We start from the raw sequence: 21,932 nt of genomic DNA, 5'->3' as shown, positions 1-21,932 counted from the left end.
CAGCCCTAATTTTAACATAGTGATTGAAGAAAACATTTAGTTTTTCACAGGAATGTTTTAACGTCATTGCTAATGATAAATTACCAGTTTATCCTCCTGGAGAATCCAATTTTATGCAATGTAATGTAGCATGATTGTAAAGATTTACAAGTATATATATCTATCTATCTATATATATATATATATATCTATAGATGTATATATTCCAATTAATATCTTAATTTATATCATATCCGTATATTCATGTACTGATTAAGTTTAGCCATTTCTCATATTTCATGATCGATAAAATTTCACGATGAAAATAAAACAAAGATATCAATCATTTTCCAGACAAACATTTTCAAATAAGGAAAACATTCTCTTTGACATACCATTTCATAAAAAAAACCCAAAAAACCCAAAAAACCCAACATATTCTTTTACAAAAATATTCCATTATATTGTAACAATGTACCGGTATGCTTGTAAACTTCAATTATAATCAACATGACTGCAAGTGAAGAAGTCCACTATATTTCACATATTGTATATGTGTACCGGTATATATATAAAATAATAAGCCAATAAATATCATAAATCTCTATACTTATAAAGTTCTTATCTATGTGAACCGTAATAATATCTAATATCCATGAACCCCAAACAGATAGGCTTGACTGTAAACTCCCTCAAAAAACACCCTAAACCTAGGAATATTTGCTTCATAGACTTAGATGCTCAACCATCTTCGACACAAAGGCTTGTAGATCTTTGCTGCGCATTTCCCCGGTCTGGAGAACTTCCTCGTGGTTTGCGAAATTGGTCGCGTCGTACTCCATGATGCACTCGTTGGTGATGAGTGAGAGACCAAGCACCTTCATGTTACAGTGGCGGGCCACGATCACCTCCGGAACAGTGCTCATACCTGAAACAAAGGCACACGTTGATTGAATGTGTCACGATCACCTCCGGAACAGTGCTCATACCTGAAACAAAGGCACACGTTGATTAAAGGTGTCGCGATCACCTCCGGAACAGTGCTCATACCTGAAACAAAGGCACACGTTGATTAAAGGTGTCGCAATCACCTCCGGAACAGTGTTCATACCTGAAACAAAGGCACACGTTGATTAAAGGTGCCACGATCACCTCCGGAACAGTGCTCATACCTGAAACAAAGGCACACGTTGATTAAAGGTGCCACGATCACCTCCGGAACAGTGCTCATACCTGAAACAAAGGCACACGTTGATTAAAGGTGCCACGATCACCTCCGGAACAGTGCTCATACCTGAAACAAAGGCACACGTTGATTAAAGGTGTCGCGATCACCTCCGGAACAGTGCTCATACCTGAAACAAAGGCACACGTTGATTAAAGGTGTCGCGATCACCTCCGGAACAGTGCTCATACCTGAAACAAAGGCACACGTTGATTAAAGGTGTCGCGATCACCTCCGGAACAGTGCTCATACCTGAAACAAAGGCACACGTTGATTAAAGGTGCCACGATCAACTCCGGAACAGTGCTCATACCTGAAACAAAGGCACACGTTGATTAAAGGTGCCACGATCACCTTCGGAACAGTGCTCATACCTGAAACAAAGGCACACGTTGATTAAAGGTGTCGCGATCACCTCCGGAACAGTGCTCATACCTGAAACAAAGGCACACGTTGATTAAAGGTGTCGCGATCACCTCTGGAACAGTGCTCATACCTGAAACAAAGGCACACGTTGATTAAAGGTGTCACGATCACCTCCGGAACAGTGCTCATACCTGAAACAAAGGCACACGTTGATTAAAGGTGCCACGATCACCTCCGGAACAGTGCTCATACCTGAAACAAAGGCACACATTGATTAAAGGTGCCAGGATCACCTCCGGAACAGTGCTCATACCTGAAACAAAGGCACACGTTGATTAAAGGTGCCGCGATCACCTCCGGAACAGTGCTCATACCTGAAACAAAGGCACACGTTGATTAAAGGTGCCACGATCACCTCCGGAACAGTGCTCATACCTGAAACAAAGGCACACGTTGATTAAAGGTGCCAAGATCACCTCCGGAACAGTGCTCATACCTGAAATAAAAGCACACGTTGATTAAAGGTGCCAGCAAGGGATGTTTTATCTGGATTTTTCCACAAACTGGATGGGACACAGCATGACCTTTCATATACAATGGTTAGGCACTGGTTAGACTAGAAAAAAACTTAATGTGTCTGCCGAGGTGATTTGATCTTATGACTCAAGCATCTTAAGTGTGCACTCTTAACTGAATCCTACCTACCCCACCTACCTAAAACAAAGATAATGGTTGATTAAAGGTGTCATATGTTCCCAGGACCATATCTGGTGGGAGGGAAGGGATGGAAAGGGCACATTTTTCTTGGAAGTTTTCTTTTACAGGGTGTTCATTATGTTTTAAAATAGGATATTGTTTTAGTAAAGTTGGTGACCACACCTACTGAACACAGTGATTTGTATACATGTAAATCATTGTCTGCTGCCTGCTAATGAACATTCTACTTCTAATCTATACAAACTTAATTGTGCCCTTTATGTCTAGCCATAGAGAACAACAGCTAAAACCATGGATATATCAAAGACCATGATATATACATGTATGTAACATCCACATGGATGCAGAATTATAGGATATTAAACAAGCTTCCATTTCATATCATGTTTATGTCCTGAGTGAAATATTTTTTCACGAGCTTTAGCGAGTGACAATGAAAATTATTCCATGAGGGACATAAACATGATACGAAATGGCAACAAGTTTAATATCCTATTTATTTCCATTAATCGATCTTAATTTATATCAGTCAACTCGTTTTGGTTGATGTTCCTGTAATGCTGTAGTGCGCCAATCGATGATGTCACGAAGTGGTATGTCCCACTTGTTGTTCTAGTGGGACGTATCACTTTGATATGAACCAAGATATTTTTAACCATATGGGTAATAAATGAAAAATATAAAATATTTCACTAGTCTTCTATACCAGTAGAAAAAGCTGAAGTTTGTATTGTTTAATCAAACCACTCAGGTGCATGTGCAGGAATTTTAGCAGGGCGGGGTCTAGACTGTGGTGGGGAAAGTTTATAAGGGGGGAGAGGTCGAGACATGTACCTCTGTAAAATGTATTGAATACAAGGAAAATATGCTTGAGCAGGAGGGGTTTCGACCCTGAATTCGCCCCCCCCCCCCGCAATCCCCCTGCACACATGCCTACCACTAGAGCATACTGAATTATTAATCATTGGCTTCTTGGATGTCAGTCATTTGGTAATACTGACATATAGTCTTCAAAGGAAACCAGCTACATTTTTCCATGAGCAGCGACAACCATTTATATGCATTTTGCAACACAACACATACCACAAGCTTTGATATACATGTACTAGATGTGAGGCACTGGTTGGGATCCTTAATGTTTAAAAACTAGGGCATGTCCCTTTAATGCTAGTATGTGTCTGTTCCTAATGTTTTATTGCCTCCTGATGATGTACGTTTGTCAAAACTTTGTATTACAAATTACAGCGGGCCGGTTGTTCAAACGTTAGTGAGTGTAATTTGTGGTTAAAAGAAATTTTCAAAACCATGTACTGAATCAATACAAATATCAATTGAAAACAAGGTTGAAACTTGCTTTAGAACAACCAGCATCAAATATAGTCCAATCTTAAGTTTATTTGTGTAAAAATAATTAAATGTAAAATATTAAATTAAACTAGGGTTAAGTTAACTGCTTCAAATAACTGCAGGGTGGGATTTAGCTCAGTTGGTTGAGTGCTCGCTTGAGGTGCTTGCATTGCAGGATCGAACCACCTTGCTGGATCCATTCAACTGATTGGGTTTTTTTCTTGTTCCAACCAGTGCATCACAACTGGACACGGGCCGTGATATGTGTTTTCCTGTCTGTGGGATAGGATCAAATAACCACAGTGGATTCATTAGGTTTTGTCCCATATTTGTTTTCTATTAGAGCCATTTTTGACAAATGAAATCATACTTTACTTAGATTTTATTGTTTAGATTATCCATTTCCGTACATTCAAAGTGTTTTTGGTCATCCTGGTGTTTTTAATATCAGAAAAAGTATTTCTTATATTTTAAAAAATGCACGTGCGCCTGAGAAGTAACAGTTAAGGAGTTGAGTTTTAGTCTATTTTTAGAGGGTATTTCACGATTTCAAAGTCACAGACTCCTGTTTCACTCAGTTGTAACTTTATCCAAATGTGTTACAGGTGTGTAGAGTAACTAAACCAAGTGTTAATTTGGACTCATGATACAAAGTAAGACTGTGGTTATCTCCCCTGACTACATATTTATAGGATATTAAATAAGCTTCAATTTTGTATCATATTTATGTCCCGAGTGAAATAAATTTCCGTTGTCACGAGCTTTAGCGAGCGACAATGAAAATTATTTAACGAGGGACATAAATATGATACGAAATGGTAGTGAGTTTAATATCCTATTTATTACCCATAATCGATCTTAATGTATGTCACTCAAATCGTTTGGTTGACATGCCTGTAAAGTTGTAATGTGTCAATTGATGACGTCAAAAAGTTTAATGTCCTACTTGGCATTCTAGTGGGACATATCACTTTGATATGTACCAAGATATTTTCAACCATATGGGTAATAATACCTGTAACTATATAGTTATATACATTACCTGTTGCATCCACACCTATAAAACAGGTATCTAAATTGTCAAATGAGAATTCACCACCTGTGATTCAAAGTAATACTGTGGTTATCTCCCCTGACTACATATTACCTGTAACTATATAATTATAGACATTACCTGTTGCATCCGTACCTATAAGACTGAGGTATCTACATTCTCAAATGGTAGGAAGAAAGGAAGGAAATGTTTTATTTAACGACGCACTCAACACATTTCATTTTCAGTTATATGGTGTCAGACATGTGGGTAAGGACCACACAGATATGGAGGGAGGAAACCCGCTGTCGCCACTTCATAGGCTACTCTTTTCGATTAGCAGCAAGGGAACTTTTATACGCACCATCCCATAGACAGGATAGCACATACCACAGCCTTTGATGTACCAGTCGTTGTGTACTGGCTGGAGCGAGAAATATCTCAAATGATAGATTTACCATGCATGATTCAAAGAAATACTGCGGTTATCTCCCTTATTACATACTAGTATTACCTGTAACCATATAATTCTTCTTCACTATAAAATAATATTCATTCCATGTTACATCCACACCTAGCTATTAGCTTGAAGTATCTACATGGACATTACTAAAGGATGTACTCGCCTCCAGAGAATCTTAAGTAATATAGTGGTTATCTCCCCTGACTATAAGCATTACCTGTTGCATCGACCCCTATAAGCTTGAGGTATCTACATTCGGTGACGGTCTCAAACGACGGGCCCACCATCATACTATAGACGCCCTCGCGGAAGAAACTGTCGAAGCCCATATCTGTGGCCGTTGCCTTGGCGATACGTCGCAGTTCCACGTCGTAGGCGTGAGACATCGCAGGAAACCGAGGACCAAACCTAAAACAGAATTTGTTACATATGTAGAAAAAAAGAAAGAAATGTTTTATTTAACGACGCACTCAACACATTTTATATAAGGTTATATGGCATCAGACATATAGTTAAGGACCACACAGATATTGAGAGAGGAAACCTGCTGTCGCCACTTCATGGGCTACTCTTTTCGATTAGCAGCAAGGGATCTTTTATATGCACCATCCCACAGACAGGGTAGTACATATCACGGTCTTTGTTACACCAGTTGTGAAGCACTGGCTGGAACAAGAAATAGTCCAATGGGTCCACCGACGAGCTCATATCCATCCAGTGTCAGGAAGTTACTGGCATTTAATCCCACACTATTAACATTGAATCCACGTTACATCTTTATATTGTATGCAGTCAGTACGACGCGTGTCATAGTGAAGTAAATTTGGTCTACAATTCCAAGTGTTCCTTTATTTCTTTCACTTAGTATAGTTATATCCTATCTAGTTGTCGTACCTGATACAAGACTTTTGGGATCGATCCGGTGGGCCCATTGGGCAATTTCTCGACAGGGTAGTATATACCAGTCATGGGGCACTGGCTGTTACATATATAGAACCATTGAAGAGTATCATTTCACTTCATTTTCATTATATCCAATTAAGGTTCAAGTACGCTATCCTGGGTAGGCCTACACACCTCAGCTATCTGGGCTGTCTGTCGAGGACAGTGGGTTAGTTGTTAATGATTATAATGAGAGAGAAGAGGGTGTAGTGGCCTTACACCTACCCACTGAGCCCTTAAGAATTCGCTCTGGATTGGAGCCGGTACCAAGCTGCAAACCCTGTACCTATAACCAGCCTGTAGTCCGATGGCTTAACCACTGAGCCACTGAGGCCAGCTAGTAGTGTTTAAAAACTACGGTCTGTCCCTTTAAGGTTTGTAGGTTTTAATTTCAGAATGTGTAGTGGTTCACCTCCTGACTGACCAGCAGTTTGCGTAAATTTGAAGTTGATTAATCGACATTTTAATAAAATGAAAGAAAGAAATGTTTTTATTTAACGACGCACTCAACACATTTTATTTACGGTTATATGGCGTCAGACATATGGTTAAGGACCACACAGATTTCGAGAGGAAACCCGCTGTCGCCACATAGGCTACTCTTTTTTTACGACAGGCAGCAAGGGATCTTTTATTTGCGCTTCCCACAGGCAGGATAGCACAAACCATGGCCTTTTTTGAACCAGTTATGGATCACTGGTCGGTGCAAGTGGTTTACACCTACCCATTGAGCCTTGCGGAGCACTCACTCAGGGTTTGGAGTCGGTATCTGGATTAAAAATCCCATGCCTCGACTGGGATCCGAACCCAGTACCTACCAGCCTGTAGACCGATGGCTAACCACGACGCCACCCAGGCCGGTTAATAAAATGATGTCCTGTGTGAAATATTATGCCAGTGTTTGTCGATTGGATCATGTATGTTATGGTAAGGCTATATTATTTAGCTGGGTTTAAAACCATAAGACAGATTGGCCCTTTAATGTATGCATTAATCCCTAGTACAACGGTACTTCGCCGTACCATATACATGTATGGCTTGTTTAACGCATGTGTTGTCAGAGACTAATCTGATTGGCTTGTCATGCTTCGCGCAAACAATCAAACACGCTTCTTGCTAGCATTACAGATAGGACAGCGGTCCCAGCTTTGCGTTAACAAATGTTTGCTTTCCACCTCCTCCCTGTGACAACCAGCTAGTTTATATTCATTGCTTGGGACTGGATTTCAGTTAATCTTCTTTTCGGTCTTCTTCAAGGAGGGGGTGTTTATATGTGTATTTTATGTATGTTGATTTTATTTGCCTAGTAGTATTAGAATAAATTTGTATTGCCCAATTGTCTTGTGTTTTTAAGGATGTAATATACAATGCAGTTGCACCTGGTTGAGAACTGAACATTCATATTTTTGGAGAAAGCACCAGTTAAAATGGTTCCTTGGTGGTCTGCAGACCTCAACATAACCAAAACAAATTGAGGGAAGTGATTAATTGCTCCCGAAGCATATTGATAACATATAAATTCAAATGCTAAAGAGAGCTAAAAATTACTCGCCTTGGACTAGTTTCAGGTGAGTGATGGGGTGCGTGAGTGATAGCTCACCTTAAATCTGAGGTCTGGGGAAAATATGGGTGAATCAGTTCCCTTTCTTCAAGTCCTACCAATAGCATGGGATACAAGTTGTGATGTTAAAAAGGATTTAATTATCCCCTGAGCCAGTGCAATAATATCTATGTATATAACATATATAAAATACATGTATATACTGTAAACCGGGGAAAAAATGCATGCGTATTAATTTTGTGCCATTTGTGCCCAACCTCAAATCGTGAAATTTATACGCACGCATTATTTTTTACAGATGCCAACAGTCATTTGTGAAATTTAAACATTGCGAACATGCGCTAAGGTGCGTACTAGTGAAGGAAACATGTTGTAATATTAATCCAGTTTACAGTAGATATTCATACATGTTGTACACACACATAGAAACATTTAGAAATAGTAAATGGTTTTTTTAGCAGATTTTTAAATATTAAATATTTGTAGCAGGTGTCATTGAACAATGTCCCTGCTACATCTCGTTCCAGCCAGTGCACCATGACTGGTATATCAAAGACCATGGCAGTGGCGGATCCAAACAATCCATTGAATTGGGGGGGGGGGGGGGGCTGGGCGGCAGTGATATAAGGTGGAATGCCAAGGGAACTTTGGGGGAGGTTTAGAGGGGGATCGTAAACAAAAATTTAAATTAATATATAATAAAATTGTAACTATTGCAAAATTTAAGGGGTACCTGGGACCCTGTACCCCCTAGATCCACTTCTGCATGGTATGTGCCATCCTGTCTATGGGATGGTACATAAAAAAGATCCCTTGCTGCTAATGGAAAAATGTAGTGGGCTTGGTGTCTAAGACTATATATCAAAATTACCGAATGTTTGACATCCAATAGGGGATGATTATCGTCCATTGACCTGTTTCGGTAAGGGACCTGTTTCGGTGGTTGCGTCATTTGTTCGCAACAGTACAAATGTATGTACATTTTAACATTTCTGACATCGTTGATTTTTGCATGGGGAAAGTAAACAAATATCTGTCATATTCACAGAAATATGTGTAAAAATAAAGTTAAAACAAGCAAAGAAAGCATGGTTCAACTTAATCCACTCATAAACACGGCACATTTCTTAATACCTTTTTTCTATAATTTTCAAAGACTGTAATTTGAAAGAAAACTTAATATTAAAAACTATTTCTGTCTGTTCTCAGCTGTACTGGTATCTGGCTATTAAAGTCTCATGATTGTCACTGTGTCTGCTGGTAAAAGGCTCTTTACAGATACTTGCCAAAAATATATAGTCCTTATATGTTTTAACATAAATATCTTTCTGGATATTTGTTTATATATTTATTAAAACTCAGAATGCAGTTTTTATTTTTTAACTAAACAATTTTACCATTATAACCATTCGTTTGCTCAACTTATAACATGATTGCAAGATATCAGTCTAATTGTTATATTCGTTTTCCATTTCGACTCCATTTTGTAATTTGCCTTAAAATATTTAAGATATTTTTTTTTTATAAATTATTATAAGTACATGTTTTGTTGAACAATATACACGTTTTGATAAAACACTGAAAAGTTTTGTGTTGGAAAGTTTTTGTTGTAAGCTATACCACTAAACATTTCGCTCACCGAAACAGGTTACGTAGTTAACAATATTTACTGCAGATGCATGCTACAGTTTCTGACGCACGTGAGGTGAACGTAGCTATTTAGCGGCCAGTGAGTGCTCATTTGAAGCAATAGAAATACTACTAAAAAGGTAGCTATTTAAATAACAACTGTCTGTTTATAAATATTGATATGCTTTAGAACCGAAAGCTTATGCTCACCGAAACTGGTTCACCCATGATAATTAATCAATGTGCTCTAGTTGTGTCATTAAATAAAACAAACTTTAACAAACTTTTTTTCATGATTTGTAGGTATGTAAGTTCATATAGTTGGCAACTGAACATTCCTTCTGGGTTTTTTGTTTGTTGAGAATACCTCAAGTGGCCAAACGGTTATCATGGTGGTCTCGGAACTGTATGTTAATAAATTCTATATGGTTAAGTCAAAAAGGAATGAATTATCCCCTTGGCCAGTGTGTTAATATCTGTGTATGTACTGGTCAGACCTGACATTCGTACCATACAATATAGAGAAATTAAAATATACTGTACATACACAAAGGCAAATGTATTTAGAAATAGGAAAATGTTTTGAAAATTTTGAAGAAGATCTTTAAATATTAAATACTTTTGTTTCTAAAAGAGTTTATTCCATGACATATAATTGACACATCTACACTTGCTTTAAATTATACTCTCGTGGCTTGATTTAAATATTAAATACTTTATAGCACGTATACATTGTACTTCATTGAACAAACAATATTTTCTTTCCTATCTGATATACACAATGTATAATTAATTACCTGTCATCATTGAGTCCCACGAGTGGATTAACCCCGGCAAATCCTGCCAGATTAAGATGATCCTTGATTATCATCACGTCCCCCACCTTGAAGTTTTCGTTGATCCCGCCCGCAGCGTTCGTCACAATCAGAGTGGTCACGCCCATCAGCTTCATTGTACGCACCGGGAGGGTAATCTGGAAAAATAAAAACGTTACTTAATGTCACAATGATATAATTAAATTTCCATTAAATTCTTACAATTTAACACCAGCCTTAGGTCTCACTACACAGTTCACTTCCGGGTGAGAGTTCATTGATCACACAGTCCATTATAGTTCCTAATTGTGACCCAAGTTATGGTTCACATATTCACTTCTAGGAAACGGTGAAGAATTAAAACAATATGTATCTTTAATGGTAAGCCTTCTAGCTGTATTCTTTCTTTGTAACTAATAGGAGAGGGATATAGCCCAGTGGTAGAGCACTCCCTTGATGTGCAGTCGGTCCCCGTCGGTGGGCCCATTGGGCTATTTCTCGTCACAGCCAGTGCACCATGACTGGTATATCAAAGGCCATGGTATGTGCTATCCTGTCTGTGGGATGGTGCATATAAAAGATCATTTGCTACTAATGGAAAAATGTAGCGGGTTTCCTCTCTATGACTGTTAAAGTGACCATATGCATGACATCCAATAGCCGATGATTAATAAATCAATGTGCTCTAGTGGTGTCATTAAACAAAACAAACTTTTGTAACTAATAATACAAAATTAAAAACAATACATTATATCCCTTCAGCCGACAACATTATTTTTTATCTGGCAGAAAAACTGCCATTGAAAAAGCTGACCTGTAGCAATTCATATTGTATTTATGGCAATTAATTGTCATTTGTATTTTGAATGCATATATACTGGTATCATTTTACTATATGCTTCAGTAAAGAAAATGCTTACATGTATGTTAATTATTTTCTGAATGTGACCACCAGTTGTGAGAGCCAATGATATGAATACTGAGTTTCAAGCTGCGAACAAAACCCAGCGTAATTAAATTAATTTAATACAAATCTGCTACACATCTAACTTCCTGGTCATGTGGCGTGGGTGTATGGCTTCGGTGGAGCGATGCATCTTTGTGGGTTGTATTCATGCTTAGTGAGAGGTAGGGGGCGTCATGGGAGGTAGGGAGCGTCATGGGAGTTAGGGGGCGTCATGGGAGGTAGTGGGCGTCATGGGAGTTAGGGAGCGTCATGGGAGTTAGGGGGTGTCATGGGAGGTAGGGAGCATCATGGGAGGTAGGGAGCATCATGGGAGTTAGGGGGCGTCATGGGAGGTAGGGAGCGTCATGGGAGTTAGGGGGCATCATGGGAGGTAGTGGGCGTCATGGGAGTTAGGGGGCGTCATGGGTGGTAGGGAGCGTCATGGGAGTTAGGGGGCGTCATGGGAGGTAGTGGGCGTCATGGGAGGTAGGGAGGGTCATGGGAGTTAGGGGGCATCATGGGAGTTAGGGGGCGTCATGGGAGGTAGTGGGCGTCATGGGAGTTAGGGGGCGTCATGGGAGGTAGGGAGCGTCATGGGAGTTAGGGGGCGTCATGGGAGGTAGTGGGCGTCATGGGAGTTAGGGGGCGTCATGGGAGGTAGTGGGCGTCATGGGAGGTAGGGAGCGTCATGGGAGGTAGTGGGCGTCATGGGAGGTAGGGAGCGTCATGGGAGGTAGTGGGCGTCATGGGAGGTAGGGAGCGTCATGGGAGGTAGGGGGCGTCATGGGAGGTAGGTAGCGTCATGGGAGGTAGGGAGCGTCATGGGAGTTAGGGGGCGTCATGGGAGGTAGTGGGCGTCATGGGAGGTAGTGGGCGGCACGTAACCCAGTGGTCATTTTAAAGCACTCGCTTGATGCGCAGTTCGTTTGGGATCGATCCCCATTGGAGCCAGTGCTCCACAACTGGTATATCAAAGGCCGTGGTATGTACTATCCTGTCTGTGGGATGGTGCATATTAAAGATCCCTTGCTGCTAATCGAAAAGAGTAGCTCATGAAGTGGCGACAGCAGGTTTTCTCTCTCAATGTGTGTGGTCTGTAACCATATGTCTGATGCCATATAACCGTAAATAAAATGTGTCAAGTGAGTCGTTAAATAAACTGAAAAAAAAAAAATGAAAAAAAAAAGATCCCCATCGGTGGGCCCATTGAACTATTTCTAATTCTAGCCAGTGCACCACAACCGGTATATCAAAGGATGTGGTATGTGCTATCCTGTCTGTGGGATGGTGCATATAAAAGATCCTTTGCTACTAATGGAAACAAATGTAGCGGGTTTTCTCTCTAAGACTACATGTCAAAATTACTAAATGTTTGACATCCAATAGCCGATGATTAATAAATCAATGTGCTCTAGTGGTGTTGTTAAACAAAACAAACTTCAAGAAAACAAATTTTAACATTCAGTGTGACTACATACAATTTAAAAACATATATATATTTCAATTTTGTGTTGTGACTTATCTTTTATAGCGAGTATACATGTTACAATAGACATACTTCATACAAGAAATTTAAAAATACATATTTGTGATGTGAACAATGTGTACAGGTTACTTGGTACCGTGTACAGACTCATAAACACATATTTGTGGTGTGACTTACCTTTTGTAGTGTGTACAAGTTACTTGGTACTGTGTACAAACTCATAAACACATATTTGTGATGTAAGTCCCAGGGCACCCAAAAATACCTGCAGCCAAAATATTAGCCAAATGGAATTTTTATTAGCCATACTGAAAATGTTTTAGCCAAAATTGTTTTACACATTACTGAATTGAATATTTATATATGGATATAAAAATGCATCTTTTCAGCTAATTTTGTACAAACTGGAATAAATCTGAATAACAAAACCGTATTACCTGATCAAAATCAAAGACAGCAATGGGGGTAGGGTCAGTTAATATATTACTTCAATTTTTCAGTGGGGGGAGGGGGGATGCATTATCTTCACAGTTGGAAGCCAGTACCCCGTACACGCACCCCTACTTCTAACGCCTATGACATTAAATTAAAGGGACATTCCTGAGTTTGCTGTATTGTAAGATGTTTCTAACTAATAAAATATTTCTGCGATTAAAAATACATATTAAATATATTTTCTTGTTTAAAATATCAGTGTCTGTATATTCAATGATTTTCTGCTTGTCTTAATATTTGTAAGAAGCCCAAACTGAATTTTGTCTTCAAATAATTTTGTACATGTATGTACGAAAAAACATATTTTAGGAAATAAAATGCAATTTAACGTAGTACAAATATTAGAACGATCATAAACACGTTTCATATACAGCCACTAATATTTTATGCAGAAAAATATATTTGATGCGTAATTACAATTGTTAAGCCTCTGTTAGTCGATAACATCCTAAAAATTACAGCAAATTAACTCAGGAATGTCCCTTTAAATTAACAAACATATACCGGCCTCGGTGGCATCGTGGTTAGGCCATCGGTCAACAGGCTGGTAGGTACTGGGTTCGGATCCCAGTCGAGGCATGGGATTTTTAATCCAGATACCGACTCCAAACCCTGAGTGATGTACATGTATGTTTGTTAAAAGAAAGAAAGAAATGTTATTATGTTTTATTTAACGATGCACTCAACACATTTTATTTACGGTTATATGGCGTCAGACATATGGTTAAGGATCGACCACACAGATTTTGAGAGGAAACCCGCTGTCACCACTTCATGGGCTACTCTTTCTGATTAGCAGCAAGGGATCTTTTATTTGCGCTTCCCACAGGCAGGATAGCACAAGCCATGGCCTTTGTTGAACCAGTTATGGATCACTGGTCGGTGCAAGTGGTTTACACCTACCCATTGAGCCTTGCGGAGCACTCACTCAGGGTTTGGAGTCGGTATCTGGATTAAAAATCCCATGCCTCGACTGGGATCCGAACCCAGTACCTACCAGCCTGTTCTGCTGCATTTTAAGATGTTTCCGACTAATAAAATATTTCTACGATTAAACTTGCATAGTAAATATATTTTCTTGTTTAGAATATCAGTGTCTGTATATTCTATGTGTTTCTGGTCATCTTAATATTTGTAAGAAGCCCAAACTGGATTTTGTCTTCAAATAATTTCGTATGAACGAGAAAACTATATTTTAGGATACAAGATGAAATTTAACCTAGTACAAATATTAGAATGATCAGAAACATGTTTAATATACAGCCACTAATATTTTATGCAGAAAAATTTATTTAATATGTAATTACAATTGTTAAATAGTCTCTGTTAGTTGATAACAAATTAAAAAGTGCAGCAAACTCAGGAATGTCCCTTTAATGTCCGCAATGATGTCTCTTGACATGCGAGTGTCAGCTGACTGAAGCGTGACATATATTTGCGCCGAGAGCTGGTCTCAGTTCAACCAATGAACATTCTTTCTAACGTTCACGAACTATTTGATTGGTGTCCGTCTGTCCGTCGTGTCCATTTGGTTTAACGTGAAGCGCACAAACCAGTCTAGCGAACGTTTTGTTTTCATTCGGTCTGGCTGAACTCAGCCTACATGTCTTTCGGCCCTGAACTGGCATGTGTATTCAAATTGATACACATTGTCAATCTGTTTTTATTACTTTGGTTCAAAGACTTTACAAAAGTAAAGTTTGTTTTATTTAACGACGCCGCTAGAGCACATTGATTTTTTATCTTATCATCGGCTATTGGACGTCAAACATATGGTCATTCTGACACTATGTTTAGAGGAAACCCGCTGTGGCCACATAGGCTACTCTTTTTACGACAGGCAGCAAGGGATCTTTTATTTGCGCTTCCCACAGGCAGGATAGCACAAACCATGGCCTTTGTTGAACCAGTTATGGATCACTGGTCGGTGCAAGTGGTTTACACCTACCCATTGAGCCTTGCGGAGCACTCACTCAGGGTTTGGAGTCGGTATCTGGATTAAAAATCCCATGCCTCGACTGGGATCCGAACCCAGTACCTACCAGCCTGTAGACCGATGGCCTGCCACGACACCACCGAGGCCGGTCAAGACTTTACAAAGTTAAAATAACAAGTTACAGATCTTCCAGACATTGCTGTTATACATGTTGAATGCATGCCATTAAAATTAATAACTGTGATTATTACATCATTAGGCCTACATGTATGCTGTATTCTGGATGACACCGTTTCTCGTTACCAGTCACGAGATCGATATATAGCTAATTGAATATTTGGTATTATTATTATGTTTCAGGTGTCGATAGATTATGTAACCGTTTGTTCACATCAGAAGATAGAAAATGACTTAGCCAAAATTTTAGCCACTTGTAAATTTTATTAGCCATTTTTTGTAAAAATTAGCCAATGGCAAATTTGGCTACCAACAGGGTGAGCCCTGTGTGACTAACCTGTTGTAGTACATGTATGTACAGGCTACTTGGTACTGTGTACACACTCATAAACCCATATTTGTGGTGTGACTTACCTTGTGTAGTGTGTGCAGGCTACTTGGTACTGTGTACAAACTCATAAACCCATATTTGTGGTGTGACTTACCTTCTGTAGTGTGTACAGGCTACTTGGTACTGTGTACACACTCATAAACCCATATTTGTGGTGTGACTTACCTTGTGTAGTGTGTGCAGGCTACTTGGTACTGTGTACAAACTCATAAACCCATATTTGTGGTGTGACTTACCTTCTGTAGTGTGTGTGCAGGCTACTTGGTACTGTGTACACACTCATAAACCCATATTTGTGGTGTGACTTGCCTTGTGTAGTGTGTGCAGGCTACTTGGTACTGTGTACACACTCATAAACCCATATTTGTGGTGTGACTTGCCTTGTGTAGTGTGTGCAGGCTACTTGGTACTGTGCACAAACCCATATTTGTGGTGTGACTTACCTTCTGTAGTGTGTGCAGGCTACTTGGTACTGTGTACAAACTCATAAACCCATATTTGTGGTGTGACTTACTTTCTGTAGTGTGTGTGCAGGCTACTTGGTACTGTGTACACACTCATAAACCCATATTTGTGGTGTGACTTGCCTTGTGTAGTGTGTGCAGGCTACTTGGTACTGTGTACAAACTCATAAACCCATATTTGTGGTGTGACTTGCCTTGTGTAGTGTGTGCAGGCTACTTGGTACTGTGCACAAACCCATATTTGTGGTGTGACTTACCTTCTGTAGTGTGTGCAGGCTACTTGGTACTGTGTACACACTCATAAACCCATATTTGTGGTGTGACTTACCTTCTGTAGTGTGTGCAGGCTACTTGGTACTGTGTACAAACTCATAAACCCATATTTGTGGTGTGACTTACTTTCTGTAGTGTGTGTGCAGGCTACTTGGTACTGTGTACACACTCATAAACCCATATTTGTGGTGTGACTTGCCTTGTGTAGTGTGTGCAGGCTACTTGGTACTGTGTACAAACTCATAAACCCATATTTGTGGTGTGACTTGCCTTGTGTAGTGTGTGCAGGCTACTTGGTACTGTGCACAAACCCATATTTGTGGTGTGACTTACCTTCTGTAGTGTGTGCAGGCTACTTGGTACTGTGTACACACTCATAAACCCATATTTGTGGTGTGACTTACCTTCTGTAGTGTGTGCAGGCTACTTGGTACTGTGTACAAACTCATAAACCCATATTTGTGGTGTGACTTACTTTCTGTAGTGTGTGTGCAGGCTACTTGGTACTGTGTACACACTCATAAACCCATATTTGTGGTGTGACTTGCCTTGTGTAGTGTGTGCAGGCTACTTGGTACTGTGTACAAACTCATAAACCCATATTTGTGGTGTGACTTGCCTTGTGTAGTGTGTGCAGGCTACTTGGTACTGTGCACAAACCCATATTTGTGGTGTGACTTACCTTCTGTAGTGTGTGCAGGCTACTTGGTACTGTGTACACACTCATAAACCCATATTTGTGGTGTGACTTACCTTCTGTAGTGTGTGCAGGCTACTTGGTACTGTGTACAAACTCATAAACCCATATCTGTGGTGTGACTTACCTTCTGTAGTGTGTGCAGGCTACTTGGTACTGTGTACAAACTCATAAACCCATATTTGTGGTGTGACTTACCTTCTGTAGTGTGTGCAGGCTACTTGGTACTGTGTACAAACTCATAAACCCATATCTGTGGTGTGACTTACCTTGTGTAGTGTGTGCAGGCTACTTGGTACTGTGTACAAACTCACAAACCCATATTTGTGGTGTGACTTACCTTCTGTAGTGTGTGCAGGCTACTTGGTACTGTGTACACACTCATAAACCCATATTTGTGGTGTGACTTACCTTGTGTAGTGTGTGCAGGCTACTTGGTACTGTGTACAAACTCATAAACCCATATTTGTGGTGTGACTTGCCTTGTGTAGTGTGTGCAGGCTACTTGGTACTGTGCACAAACCCATATTTGTGGTGTGACTTACCTCCTGTAGTGTGTGCAGGCTACTTGATACTGTGTACACACTCATAAACCCATATTTGTGGTGTGACTTACCTTGTGTACTGTGTACAGGCTACTTGGTACTGTGCACAAACCCATATCTGTGGTGTGACTTACCTTGTGTAGTGTGTGCAGGCTACTTGGTACTGTGTACACACTCATAAACCCATATTTGTGGTGTGACTTACCTTGTGTACTGTGTACAGGCTACTTGGTACTGTGCACAAACCCATATCTGTGGTGTGACTTACCTTGTGTAGTGTGTGCAGGCTACTTGGTACTGTGTACAAACTCATAAACCCATATTTGTGGTGTGACTTGCCTTGTGTAGTGTGTGCAGGCTACTTGGTACTGTGTACAAACTCATAAACCCATATTTGTGGTGTGACTTGCCTTGTGTAGTGTGTGCAGGCTACTTGGTACTGTGCACAAACCCATATTTGTGGTGTGACTTACCTTCTGTAGTGTGTGCAGGCTACTTGGTACTGTGTACACACTCATAAACCCATATTTGTGGTGTGACTTACCTTCTGTAGTGTGTGCAGGCTACTTGGTACTGTGTACAAACTCATAAACCCATATTTGTGGTGTGACTTACTTTCTGTAGTGTGTGTGCAGGCTACTTGGTACTGTGTACACACTCATAAACCCATATTTGTGGTGTGACTTGCCTTGTGTAGAGTGTGCAGGCTACTTGGTACTGTGTACAAACTCATAAACCCATATTTGTGGTGTGACTTGCCTTGTGTAGTGTGTGCAGGCTACTTGGTACTGTGCACAAACCCATATTTGTGGTGTGACTTACCTTCTGTAGTGTGTGCAGGCTACTTGGTACTGTGTACACACTCATAAACCCATATTTGTGGTGTGACTTACCTTCTGTAGTGTGTGCAGGCTACTTGGTACTGTGTACAAACTCATAAACCCATATCTGTGGTGTGACTTACCTTCTGTAGTGTGTGCAGGCTACTTGGTACTGTGTACAAACTCATAAACCCATATTTGTGGTGTGACTTACCTTCTGTAGTGTGTGCAGGCTACTTGGTACTGTGTACAAACTCATAAACCCATATCTGTGGTGTGACTTACCTTGTGTAGTGTGTGCAGGCTACTTGGTACTGTGTACAAACTCACAAACCCATATTTGTGGTGTGACTTACCTTCTGTAGTGTGTGCAGGCTACTTGGTACTGTGTACACACTCATAAACCCATATTTGTGGTGTGACTTACCTTGTGTAGTGTGTGCAGGCTACTTGGTACTGTGTACAAACTCATAAACCCATATTTGTGGTGTGACTTGCCTTGTGTAGTGTGTGCAGGCTACTTGGTACTGTGCACAAACCCATATTTGTGGTGTGACTTACCTCCTGTAGTGTGTGCAGGCTACTTGATACTGTGTACACACTCATAAACCCATATTTGTGGTGTGACTTACCTTGTGTACTGTGTACAGGCTACTTGGTACTGTGCACAAACCCATATCTGTGGTGTGACTTACCTTGTGTAGTGTGTGCAGGCTACTTGGTACTGTGTACACACTCATAAACCCATATTTGTGGTGTGACTTACCTTGTGTACTGTGTACAGGCTACTTGGTACTGTGCACAAACCCATATCTGTGGTGTGACTTACCTTGTGTAGTGTGTGCAGGCTACTTGGTACTGTGTACAAACTCATAAACCCATATTTGTGGTGTGACTTGCCTTGTGTAGTGTGTGCAGGCTACTTGGTACTGTGCACAAACCCATATTTGTGGTGTGACTTACCTCCTGTAGTGTGTGCAGGCTACTTGATACTGTGTACACACTCATAAACCCATATTTGTGGTGTGACTTACCTTGTGTACTGTGTACAGGCTACTTGGTACTGTGCACAAACCCATATCTGTGGTGTGACTTACCTTGTGTAGTGTGTGCAGGCTACTTGGTACTGTGTACACACTCATAAACCCATATTTGTGGTGTGACTTACCTTGTGTACTGTGTACAGGCTACTTGGTACTGTGCACAAACCCATATCTGTGGTGTGACTTACCTTGTGTAGTGTGTGCAGGCTACTTGGTACTGTGTACACACTCATAAACCCATATTTGTGGTGTGACTTACCTTGTGTACTGTGTACAGGCTACTTGGTACTGTGCACAAACCCATATCTGTGGTGTGACTTACCTTGTGTAGTGTGTGCAGGCTACTTGGTACTGTGTACAAACTCACAAACCCATATTTGTGGTGTGACTTACCTTCTGTAGTGTGTGCAGGCTACTTGGTACTGTGTACAAACTCACAAACCCATATTTGTGGTGTGACTTACCTTCTGTAGTGTGTGCAGGCTACTTGGTACTGTGTACACACTCACAAACCCATATTTGTGATGTGACTTACCTTCTGTAGTGTGTGCAGGCTACTTGGTACTGTGTACACACTCATAAACCCATATTTGTGGTGTGACTTACCTTGTGTAGTGTGTACAGGCTACTTGGTACTGTGTACAAACTCATAAACCCATATTTATGATGTGACTTACCTTTTGTAATGAGTATACACACAGTACAGAACACATACTCCTACATGACACCCCTGCGCGTGCTGTAACCTCACCGTGGTGCAGGGGTGTAACATTCTCTTTGAAAATGACCAATACAGCACAATATCTATCTGTGATATTTGTATTTTCGCACAGTTCTTTACACTGTTTTTATTTAAATCTTGAATTTTTATATTGATGTTGATCATCACCTTTGCATTACCATAGTTTGACACCCAATAGCCGATGTATTTTTCATGCTGGGGTGTTGTTAAACATTCATTCATTCATTCATTCCTACATGACAATTAAAAACACATTTGTGTTCTTACTTTTCTTTTGTGGTGACTAGACATGTTTGTTTGGGGGTGTGTGTGTGGGTTTTTTTTCTTCTAATTAACAACGTTTATTCATTCCTGTATATTTGCATTATTTATTTATTTATTTAGTATTCACAGAACACCTGTTTACATTTGTTATCTGTGCCAATCACAGATGTGAAGTGACAGAAGGAAGGAAGGAAATCTTTTATTTAACGATGAACTCAACACATTTTATTTACGGTTATATGGCGTCAGACATATGGTTAAGGACCACACAGATATTGAAGGAGGAAATCTGCTGTCGCCACTTCATGAAGTACATCTTTTCGATTGGCAGCAAGGGATCTTTTATATGCACCATCCCATAGACAGGATAGCACATACCACGGCCTTTGATGTACCAGTCGTGGTGCACTGGCTGGAGCGAGAAATAGCCCAATGGGCATACTGACGGGAAGTGACAGAGTTACTTTACTACATGTATGTATATGTTATAGTAGACGTATACTCCTACATCAAAATTAAAATTACGTATTCGACGTTACCTTTTGTGGTGAGTATCCTTCGTAACAGTGAGCCCGACCTTGCATGAGAACGACCGATTTGCCACACATCTGACCAAACACCAGCTTGCCTTCATGGCCCGGTACTGAAATGAGAAACAAAAAGTATACCAAAAATGACAATAGACACCAGTGTGTTAAAGGTACAGACTCTACATGTAGTTACAGCCTGTGAAATTGGACACTAAGTTTAGTTAATCTGCAATCATGGAACACATTTCGATAAAGTTATAACAGAGAGAAGCTAAAATATGTGATGTTTAAACTGCATGGGAAATATCATTTAAAAATAACTAGAGCATGTCTCAATAACCATTACATGTACATTGTGTACTTCTCAGACATGCATTTTGAGATGTTACAAAAGACCAGGCTCCGTATTCATAAACGTACTTAAGTCAATGTATGATACTTGTTTATGTACTTTAAGTATGTATTTAGGTATCATACATTGACTTAAGTACGTTTATGAATATGGAGCCAGGGGCCTAATTTACTAAACTCTTGCAACTTTGCGATCTCACAGTGCAATACTAAAAGACTTACAAAGTGGATGCTTTGTTGTCTAGCAGAGCCTAAGATACCTTTGTGAATTAGGCCCCTAGTCTTTTAGCATTGCACTGCGAGATCGCAAAGTTATGAGAATTTAGTGAATTAGGCCCCTGGAAGACCAGAAGCACTTTATGTATTTGAAAATGAATATTTTAAATAATACAATGTGTGTACTTTTAATTTAAATTATCAAAAACAACTCTAATAGTGAAAAAATATGTTGTAGTGTTTAAAAACTAGGGTCCGTCACTTTAAATATAGAAATTTATCTCAGCAGATTGGTTTTATAGTCCTAATAAGAATAGAAAGACTTGTTTTATTTAACGACGCACTCAACACATTTTATTTACGGTTATATGGTGTCAGACATATTTTTAAGGATCACACAGATATTGAGAGAGGAAACCTGCTGTCGCCACTTCATGGGCTACTCTTTCCGATTAGCAGCAAGGGATCTTTTATATGC

The 21,932-nt window shown here is 39.9% G+C and overlaps 1 protein-coding gene across 1 annotated transcript in view; it reads right to left on the bottom strand.

Annotated features, from left to right (window-relative positions):
- Positions 1-370: 370 nt before the first annotated feature.
- LOC121389460 (purine nucleoside phosphorylase-like) overlaps positions 371-21,932 on the bottom strand; it is a 59,056-nt gene continuing 37,494 nt past the window's right edge. The window contains exons 3-6 of the mRNA XM_041521097.1: positions 20,897-21,000; positions 10,060-10,235; positions 5,348-5,538; positions 371-907 (exon numbers count right to left, since the gene is read on the bottom strand). Coding sequence (XP_041377031.1) covers positions 705-907; positions 5,348-5,538; positions 10,060-10,235; positions 20,897-21,000 — 674 coding nt within the window. The 3' untranslated portion in view covers positions 371-704. The remainder of the gene's footprint in view (positions 908-5,347; positions 5,539-10,059; positions 10,236-20,896; positions 21,001-21,932) is intronic.

Source organism: Gigantopelta aegis, chromosome 14 (assembly GCF_016097555.1).
Source record: "Gigantopelta aegis isolate Gae_Host chromosome 14, Gae_host_genome, whole genome shotgun sequence".
In the NCBI taxonomy this organism is placed as follows: domain Eukaryota; kingdom Metazoa; phylum Mollusca; class Gastropoda; order Neomphalida; family Peltospiridae; genus Gigantopelta; species Gigantopelta aegis.
This window is presented reverse-complemented; position numbering and strand designations above follow the sequence as displayed.